The sequence below is a fragment of the Chelonus insularis genome, unplaced genomic scaffold, assembly GCF_013357705.1.
Source record: "Chelonus insularis isolate UGA/USDA-ARS -01 unplaced genomic scaffold, ASM1335770v1 contig_66_pilon, whole genome shotgun sequence".
Lineage (NCBI taxonomy): Eukaryota > Metazoa > Arthropoda > Insecta > Hymenoptera > Braconidae > Chelonus > Chelonus insularis.
In genome coordinates this window covers 62930-73122 of record NW_023276695.1, presented here as the reverse complement: position 1 = coordinate 73122, position 10193 = coordinate 62930, and the positions used below count along the sequence as shown (strand labels likewise).

Below are 10193 nucleotides of genomic sequence, written 5' to 3'. Positions count from 1 at the left end.
AATATTATAAATGAAATTCCATTTTGGATATCATATCCTGTCAAATAGGTATAGTAAGAAAAGTCAATATGCCAATTCAATACTCCAATAAGTTTATTTATAAAAAAAAGTATAACAAAATGCAGTTAATATGAAAATTCATAATTTTCACTGTTATTATAATCATTATTTTATTAAAAAATATAATTCTTTTCGTTGAATTCAATAGATTATGAACTATCTGTAGGCTGTGCTACTATACGTAAATATTGCTTTCCAGAAGGTACATTTATTAATTTCATCTTATCACCATATATTTTTTTGGCTTCTTCAGGAGGTATAGTTGGAAGAACCATTACGTCCTCACCTTTCTGTAATAATAACTTGCATCAATTATTTCATTCAGTATTATTTAATAAATTAATAAATTTTAATCAATTATTTAATCGATTGAACGAGTAAAATAAATTTATTCATGTTATATGTTATTTATTCTAAAGGAATACCTTAATAAAATGAGATCTTTTTTAAAAAGCATACCTTCCAGTCGACTGGAGTAGCAACACGATGCCTATCGGTCAATTGCAATGATTCAATAACTCGTAAAATCTCACTGTAGTGGTTTTAATAACATTGCATATTAATGTATGCTAAATAAATCGTGTGAAAATTATGAAAAATAAATAAATATAACCATTTTAATACTAACTCAAAATTTCGTCCAGTTGTAGCAGGATATAAAATAGACAAACGCATTTTTTTGAGTGGGTCAATTATAAATACTGCTCTAGCCGTTAATGGAATCCCATTGTCATCAACTTCATCAGGATCTAACATTCCCAGTAACGTTGCTATGGTACGAGATTCATCAGCAATTATAGGATATGGAAATTTAGATACTTGCATCTTTGTATAACTTTTAATATCCTATAATCAGTAAAAATTATAAGATTTTTTAAATTTTTTATAACAATAAAATATTACCTCAATCCAAGTGATGTGAGATTCAACAGAATTGCATGATAACGCAATAACTTTGACCCCTAATCGTTGAAATTCAGGATACAATTGAACAACTCGTGCTAATTCAGTCGTACATACCGGTGTAAAATCATTGGGATGAGAGAATAAAATTCCCCATCTGAAATTAAATTTTTTATTAACATGTGAGTTTTAATATATACATACATAAATTCTTTTTACATACGAATTATCAAGCCATTCATGAAGTTGAATTGTTCCCATACTCGTCTCAGCACTAAAATTTGGAAATTGTTCTCCTAATAAAACCATTCTTACTTTCTGAGAAATTATTAATTTAGAATAATAATATCCAAAAAAAACTGCAATGGAAATAGTAATTGATATTTTAGAAATTAAGATAAAGAATTTCAAAATTGGATATAACGACTGAGTTAATCCGGAGCGAATATCTAATCATAACATGCATATGATCGTTAAACCAACAAATTAGTCTCCCCACACTCAGCACTCTTTTTACCAATAAAAAAAAAGCACTTAGTTGATTCGATGTGCATAAAACTATACACCGTATCTATGGAACCATAACCTCTTTTTACAATAATTACTCGTATTTTAATTGTTTGACATTTATCACACGTTATTATGTGTATGTATGTAGATTATTCAATCAAATAGACTCAACAACTGATAAACATATTTACAACCCCTTAGGATATCTCAATTTATTTCTTTTTTTGTATTTCTACTTTGTTCTGATCAAATCATAAGATGTCAATTTTTTTGCATTTAATAAGTATCAATCCAATATAATCTTAAAAGACATGGAGTTATATAACAGATATCACTTAGATTTAACAAAAAAAAATGGTTGTAAATAATAATAATTTTTCAATAAAATTAATTTTTTTTAAATTAATAGAAATTGCAAGTTAATGTTGCTATAGATTACAGCTATTTTATAAAACTACCGGCTGATATATGGAATCCAGATTGAGTTGATATGATAAAAATCCTTAGAGTAATTAAAAATCTAATTCAAATCTACAAGTAAATTACTAGAATTATTAATACTACTTTGTATTAAACTACAGCGTAAATCCAACAAAATGTTTTATCAATGAGAGAACTTTTCTATTCTAAATAGTGTATTTAACAACTTTTTCTCAAAATTTTTTCTTGAAAATAATTTATGTATATATTTGTAAAAAATGAAATATGCTTAGAATGTTTTGGATTAATAAATTGATGTCAATAAGAGCAAATTTAATAAACACATCTATTAATTGTACTCCAGAGTGTCACCTTAAATTCAGATTGGCATTTATTTCTTGGTAGTCAACTGAGTAGCATTGAAGATGAAATAAGGACTTAAGACTTAAAAATACAAATTCTACTCCAAACTCCAAAATAACTTTCAAAAATCGTTTTTTTATTTTCATTATTCTATATCTCATATACAAATTATATCTTACTCTCCTTTCACATTATATTAAAAAAATATTTACATTACGTTCCATACTTCTTCAAAAGCTGTGCATATTTTAGCACATGCTAATGCTCCAGACAATGGATAACTGCTTATAGATACAGTATCTTCGGTATAATCAGTGCTTACCTAAAATAATTAAAAAACTATGTAACGTCTACTCCTAGTACTAAATAATTTGATATGTTGAATAGAATAAATATATCATGTATTAAATGAAATATTAGAAACAACGTACCTGACCATGAGCCATCGCTCCAACAACAATCACAATTGGTTCATCAGTAGAAGGAACAAGTTTTTTAGGATCAACTTTTTGTTCTGCATTATAAGATGTTAATATTTTTCGACAACCAACTGGTAAATGATTCGTTACTGGATTTTTGATAACTTTTAATAACTTCATATGTCCATCGGACGCTCGAACACTAAATTTGTGCAGTAATTGAACTGAAATAATTAATACGAATTAAGTCAACAATAAATAAAATTGATATAAATGTTATGATCAATTAAAATTAAAGGCAATAAAATTGTGCAATAATTCAGAGGGAAGTCGTCTAAAAATTTACCTATTAAGCCAGCAAAACGCTTGAATGTTCTCGGTATTCTCGTTTGAGGATTTATTTCGATTAATATATTTTTTTCAGTATGGACATAAACTTGTAATAATCCTGCTCTATTAAGAGGACTATCTAGAAGCATTAAAAGACACTGATGAACTATGTCAGGTCGACAACTTCCAAGATCACGATTATTTTTCTTTAAAATATTAGCGTGATCATCACAGTTTAGAAGCTCAAAACTATTTCCCACCTATAATAAAAAAACAAACATGAATAATTGTCACAGACGTATACGTATTACTTATTTAAAGTTCATTATTCCTACCTTAACCGATTCTAGTTGAGCATTTTCTAGAATAATTATTAAACGTTTTTCATCATTAACTTTATGAGCTGGTCGAAGATGCTTCGAAACCGGATCATATTCATTATCATTTTCTTGTGTTCGTTTTTTTCCCATTATTGCAAATAAATTATTAAACTTGAAGAAAAAAACAATAAACACATTACTTTTAATACAATAGATAAATAATAAATAGTCTATAAACACTGAATTAATATAAAAACAAATTTTGCAAAGGCATTGGAGTATTTTTTTCAATTCTTTTTCTACACCACGCTCAAAATACACAAAATATAATCAAAGTTTGTCAATGGGAATGGTACCGAACCGAGTATCCATTCCGGTACCATTCCTATCGACGGACCTGGCATATAATATAGTCAAATCGAAAAGGTAAAATAACCTGTTTATTAACTAGTTAAATATCTGGTCAATTGACCAAAGTTATTTAACCAGATATTTTGCCAGTCAATTTGGTCAAATTACAGCTGCGGACATTTTTACTGTGTATTGTGGTATAGGAAAATCACATGTATAACCTTAAAAAAAATGTACGTCAGTAGTACGTTGAATGTACACGCAATATCACTTGTGTTTTTGAGCTAAAAATATTTTATTTCTTTTTTAAAAATCAACCTTTGAAAATTAGGCTTAAAGATTGTTACTACACTATTCAGTTATCCATTTATTAAATTATTAAATGTACATAAATTCTTATATATCTAGTGAAGATATAATTTTATTTATTTATCAAAGAATATTGATATAATCAGTAATTCTTAGAGAATCGTTAATATTTTTTATACATTTTATGTCATATTATTACAGTAAAGCATGTCTATTAATGCTTTCTGTACAATGAAAGAAATTTTGATGTTAATACTGGCAAATTTTTATTTGGATTAATTATACATTGGTTAAACCATTAAATTTGGAAATAACCAAATGTTCTTATATCTTCTATGACGTTTTGAAGCTTCAATCATTGAAAGAGATATTGCTGAAGAAACAGTCATCTCCTATTCATCATTTATCCCGCCACCATGACGGAGGTTCCTCTATATGATTCAACTATTTGTCGATTATGTGCAGAAAATAATGCAAACGGAGAATTATTATACACTAGTGAAGGAACTGAACCTGATTTGGGCTTTATGGTTAATCGTTATTTACCATTAAAGGTATTAAATTTTTTAAAGTTAAATCAATTTAAAATTCAGGATATCATTTGACTACTTTTAAAACATACTTCGTTACTACACAAATCAAGATATTTTTAAATTAACTTTCAAATAAGGTATTTTTACTATTTATTTATCTTTACAGATTCGAGATGATGGTAAATTACCAAGAACCATTTGCCCAGGATGTAACATTCAACTTGAAGCAACAGTTCAATTTTTCGATTTATTAATTGATGGTCAACGAAAGATTCGTGAGTTATGGAAACAACAAACAGAACAACAAAAAAAGGTTGATCGAGATCGTTTAAAAGTGGAAAGAGAAAATATAGAATTATCAATTGAAACACCAGAAGTAGACCAGTTTAATGATAAAAATAATCAAGACTCTTTTGCACAAGAAATTGTCATAAAAAGTAAGCTTTTATGATTTTTAAAATTCTTATATAATAATGTCAATAAATCTCATTGTTTATTTTTCAATTACAGTTTTGCCTGATGGTTCTATGTATGCCGCAGAACATGACATGAGTTTACAAATGGAAGGTTTAGAAAAGCCACGAAGAAAACGTGGTCGTCCACCGAAGAGTCATTTCGAAGATGAATTGAAAGAGGCTGAAGAAAGTCAAGACATAAGTCAGGAAGAAGAGGACAAACCAGATGAAGAAGATGATCTAGACGGTGATGGTAGACGGCGGAGAAAACGGAAAATTCCCAAACGATTTTCTGAAGTTGTCCAAGGTAAAGAACTAGAAAGAATATTCAAAGAAGAAGGAGTAATTGATGATGACGATGATGGAAGAGAGTACAATGATGTCGATGAACAACAAACTCTATCCATTCCTGATGTAAATGAAGAAGTTATTGGACATTTAGAAACGGAAGAAGGTAAAGATTTAGGAGAATTAGTTATTGTTAATAAAGGTAGAGGTCGAGGAAGACCTCGAATACAAAAGAAAAAGAATAAATTTACATGTAATTTATGTGGTAGAGGCTTTTTACAACGTAGTAGATACATAATGCACAAAAGTTATCATAAAAATATGAAATACGAATGTTCAGAATGTAATAAAATATTTACTAATGTAGACAATTTTAACCTCCATCAAAAAACTACTGGTCATTCTGGTGAAATAATTAAAAATTTTGAATCAACAAATACTCAAATGCAAGTGAAACCTGTTTCTAACAAGCCTGAAATCTTTTCAGAAACTTCCAAAAGTACTATTGAAAAATTTACAACTGATGAAATTGAAAAGAACGAAAATGAAGCAGACTATAACATAGATGAAGTAGATGATAAATCTGAACCAAAAGATGAATTGGAAAGTATTGAATGTTCACAATGCAATATTACATTTCATCTTAAAGATGATTATGAAATTCATATGAAAGAAATTCATCTATTAGAAAAACCTTACGTTTGTACTATCTGCGACAAATCTTTCATTTTTCACTCGAGCTTGAAAGGACATGTATTAACTCATGATACAAATAAAACGGAAAAAGGATATACTTGTGATATTTGTGGAAAAGTTTTAAATCATCCAAGTTCTGTTGTATACCATAAAGAAGCTGAACACAATAATGGAAGAAGATTTGTTTGTAACAAATGTGGTAAAAGTTTCAAACATAAACAACTTCTCCAACGCCATCAGCTTGTCCATTCAGATGATCGTCCTTATATGTGTAAATCTTGTAATGCAAGTTTCAAAACAAAAGCTAATTTAATTAATCATCAATCAACTCATACGGGAGAAAAAAAATATTCTTGTGAAATTTGTAATCAACAATTTGCTCATAAAACAAGCCTAACATTACATTATCGCTGGCATACTGGTCATAAGCCGTATAAATGTGATATTTGTTCTAAAAGTTTTTCACAAAATGGAAATCTGCAAGAACATATGCGTATTCATACTGGGGAAAAACCCTACTCTTGTGATCACTGTGGTCGAAAATTTACTACATCTTCGCAATTTAAATTACACGTTAAAAGACATACTGGAGAACGGCCATGGAAATGTGAGTTCTGTGCCAAGAGTTTTCTACATAAAGATACTTGGAAATGTCATGTTCGGAGACATAAAGGTGAACGTCCATTTCAATGTGCTCATTGTAACCGAGGTTTTACAGAACAATGGGCATTAAAAAAACATCTTCGATTACACACCGGAGAGAAACCGTATTCTTGCGATGTTTGTGGTAAAGCTTTCGCTGATTGTTCTAATTTAACGAAGCATAAAAAAGTTCATAGGGAACCAAAATTATTAGAAATAAATGGAATTAAACCAGCAACAAATGAAGAGCTCTGGCAAATTTTACCAGCAACTCAAGAAGGTGATGAAAATTCACTTGGAGAACATATTACCCAAGTTATAACTACAGAGGAAGGGTCCGAAGATGGAGTACCGCAAATAATTTACGTATCTTATCAAGATCCTGATGATCCTAACCAATCAAGAACATTGCATTTTGGAATGATTGAAGATAAAGAAGCCGAAAATTCCGGTCAAACTTTATCAACATTAGAAGTTGAAGAAAATGAAATGATTTCAAAACATTCTTCTCATACAATACACGAAACCGATGATCAAATAGGAATGCATATAAGTGATCAGAGTTTACAATTGCAAATTACTGATGAGGAGGGTAATCCAATTCCGTTGTCAATTCAAGATGCTAGACAATTATTAACCGATGGAGAACTTGTCAGTCAACTTAATAATGGTCAAACAATAAGAGTACATTCAGGAGTCATTTCTGAAGAATTGGCAGAACAACTTGGAGTACATCTTCGACAACCTTCAAATGTTCAAAATTCTGTAAATCAAGGTTCAACATCTACTATTGATTCATCATCGTCTCAAACTAATACTAATGCCATAGTTAAAGTTTTAACGAATAACCATGAAACAGAAACTGTTACAGCTGATCAAACTTCTGAGGAAGCTCCTTCGATAACTGATAGTGAACAGGCTATTGAATTTACTACTGAAGATGGACAGAAATTACGGCTTGTTCCATCTTACCATGTTGATTCTCTTCAGTTAACCTCTGAATATCTTACTATAGTTTAGGTGCATACAGAATAGAGAAATTTTGGTTGCTGCATCGAAACACCAAAATTAGTTTAAATTTTGAACCCATTTACAAGCATAGTAGTTAGAAAGTAAAATGATGAATATATATATATTTACAATATATATATTAAATAAACCATTCAATTTAAACTTTCTCATGTATACCAACGATGAGTTTTTTGGTTACACAGTAAGTTATTGTTAATAACTATTAATAAGTTTCTTAAATATATTATATATTATATATATAATAGTATTAAGTTATAAATGTAAATACTTCTGTAAATATTTTCAAATACCGTGCTAATAGAGTATATTACACATTTAATAAACCAATACACATGATATTCACTTATTTGATTTTCAGCCATTTATCATTTGTATTAGTAAGTTATATTATTTCTATACAAAAATAAATGAAAATTAGATAAATTAAATTACTGATTTTCTCGTCCTTATTTATAATGTATAAAAAAATTATAGTGATAATCTGGAAAATTTATTTTTTTTACATGAAAATGATAGCATTGTAGCTTATGACTGTAAAAGTTCAATTGATAATCAAAATTCAATAAAAATTTAACTTGAAATATTAACTTAGCTGATGGGACAAATGTATAACAATACAAATTAGTAAAACATTTGCTTTTTCAGTTTTAGTTAAGAATAAGCTAAATTAGTGTTGAATTAAATTATTATCATTACTGTTGTTTACAATTATGCACTTTAACTTGATGAGGAAAACATAAAATTTTGTGTGTAATCGTATTCAATTGTTGGAATAACTGATTGAACAAATTTTAAAAATATTATTAAATACATATGGACTCCCAATTCACCTCCACCTTCCATTACTGTTTCTATTATTTTTTTCATCACTTCAGCGTGCCTAAAAATACGAAAAACAATGCTGATTCATCGCATTTCTACTAAGTAAAATAAATTCTAAGATAATACTAAATATTATTTTATTGAATAATTTAAAAAGTCATAAACTTTTTTAAGATGAAAAAAATACAAACAAGTACCTGCAAGGATGAACTGAAGCCATCGGAGGACCAGGTAAGTGTGGATGAGTTTCCATTGTTACTGTTTTCTTAGCATGATCTTGGCTTACATCTTCATACATTTCTTCTACAGTTAATGGTTTTTGATTTTCATCATAACCGAATAACCACAATCGAGGAGTTTGATAATATTTATCGTACGTAATATGAAGATCATAAGTCCTAGTATGAATGATTTCACCTTCAGGAAAATGGTTTGTTTCTTTTGGTGATTTGTTCGTTACTTCAGCAGCATACTGAAAAATTATATCAATTTATTATTAATAAAATAATATTACAATCCTCCTTATTCATCAAATATTTCAAAATTATTATTATACACTAAAATTTAAAATACCTTATCTTGTTCATCTAACATTCCACTAACTTCAAACGCTTCCATATCAGTAGCTTCTTCATCATCATCATCATTATCATCAGTTTCAGCAGTTACAGGAGAAGTTTGGTTATCATTTAAAGTCATTTCTGTCACCTTTTCATCAATACCTCCAACCCCAGCATCATAATGATGAGTATCGACCCAACCACCTTCAGGGTCATCAGCTTCAATAATACGTTCTTGTTCATCGCAGTATTCAATCTACATACAAATAATGCAGTAAATTTATACAACTATAGATTGAAGACAATCAGTTAATATTACTGTATTAAGCAATATTAAGTAAGAGCAATCATCGCAATTATTTTCATTTAAAGAAAAAGTTGTATACTTGTTTGCATCTTCGAGAACAAGGAACATTGCGTGTCAATAAAAATTGTTTTTTTTTCGGTAAATAAGATTTGGTTCGATCTTCATCACCCGTAGCCCACTGCCAAGTAGGGCAATGATGTACCAAGTGATCTCCAGCTGCTACAAACTCTTCTGGAGTTAAAACACCAGTTTCTCGGAACTTGCTTTCCTATAATAATGAAAATTAACATTTTATGAAAAATTAAGGATTCATTAAAGACTTTAATTAAATAAGGTAACTAATGAATGTCATATTACCTTAAGAACTGGGGTTAGATATTCAGCTACTCCAAGAGCTGTACCTTTTACGGAATTTATTACACTTTGCATTATTTTTAATCAATGATTATTAACTTTGTTTTCTTATTTTACTATCTAATGTATAAATTTATAATTTATCGTATTAATTTACTTAAAAAATGAAACTTTTTACAACACTATTTGACACTTGAGACTGAAAAAATCAATTGTGTGGTTCGTTGTATGTCGTATATATACGTATATATATATACGCTCTTTGATTCTTATATATATAGATATATGTATATTCGTCAATAACACCTTTCATAACATGGAATTTTTTTCAAGTGATTTTGAAAAAAATGATATACATTGTAAAGTAATAATTCTCTGGTAATAAAAACATAATATTCAGACTATGATTAGATAAAAAATTTATTCAAGTACAAAAGTCTACAATGATGCAATCATTATTCGTTTCATTCATTCCACAAATTTAAAATAAACTTTTGTTCATTTCACCACAAAAATAAA

General features: G+C 28.6%; 4 protein-coding genes across 5 annotated transcripts; 1 reads left to right on the top strand and 3 right to left on the bottom strand.

Moving 5' to 3' along the window:
- Positions 1–75: 75 nt before the first annotated feature.
- Positions 76–1753, bottom strand: Prx6a (Peroxiredoxin 6a). The gene is made up of 5 exons (XM_035089451.1): positions 1187–1753; positions 964–1120; positions 689–906; positions 520–592; positions 76–350 (listed from the first exon to the last, which is right to left on the bottom strand). The coding sequence occupies exons 1-5, from the start codon at positions 1270–1272 to the stop codon at positions 210–212; spliced, it is 675 nt and encodes a 224-aa protein (XP_034945342.1). The 5' UTR covers positions 1273–1753; the 3' UTR covers positions 76–209.
- A 618-nt stretch (positions 1754–2371) lies between these two features.
- Positions 2372–3664, bottom strand: LOC118070688 (ribosomal RNA small subunit methyltransferase NEP1). The gene is made up of 4 exons (XM_035089450.1): positions 3341–3664; positions 3022–3265; positions 2688–2899; positions 2372–2578 (listed from the first exon to the last, which is right to left on the bottom strand). Exons 1-4 carry the CDS (start codon positions 3473–3475, stop codon positions 2465–2467), a joined length of 705 nt encoding a protein of 234 aa, XP_034945341.1. The 5' UTR covers positions 3476–3664; the 3' UTR covers positions 2372–2464.
- Positions 3665–4086: 422 nt separating this feature from the next.
- LOC118070687 (zinc finger and SCAN domain-containing protein 2-like) lies at positions 4087–7920 on the top strand. 2 transcript variants are annotated; one of them, XM_035089449.1, is made up of 4 exons: positions 4087–4539; positions 4685–4955; positions 5029–5427; positions 5749–7920. In XM_035089449.1, exons 1-4 carry the CDS (start codon positions 4402–4404, stop codon positions 7617–7619), a joined length of 2679 nt encoding a protein of 892 aa, XP_034945340.1. In that variant the 5' UTR covers positions 4087–4401; the 3' UTR covers positions 7620–7920. The 2 variants fall into 2 exon arrangements, with proteins under 2 accessions (XP_034945340.1, XP_034945339.1); XM_035089448.1 differs by having other exon boundaries at positions 5029–7920.
- A 182-nt stretch (positions 7921–8102) lies between these two features.
- On the bottom strand, positions 8103–9978 carry Atg3 (Autophagy-related protein 3). Its single transcript, XM_035089418.1, has 5 exons — positions 9678–9978; positions 9400–9588; positions 9027–9269; positions 8651–8925; positions 8103–8511 (listed from the first exon to the last, which is right to left on the bottom strand). The coding sequence occupies exons 1-5, from the start codon at positions 9747–9749 to the stop codon at positions 8349–8351; spliced, it is 942 nt and encodes a 313-aa protein (XP_034945309.1). The 5' UTR covers positions 9750–9978; the 3' UTR covers positions 8103–8348.
- Between the last annotated feature and the right edge of the window lie 215 nt (positions 9979–10193).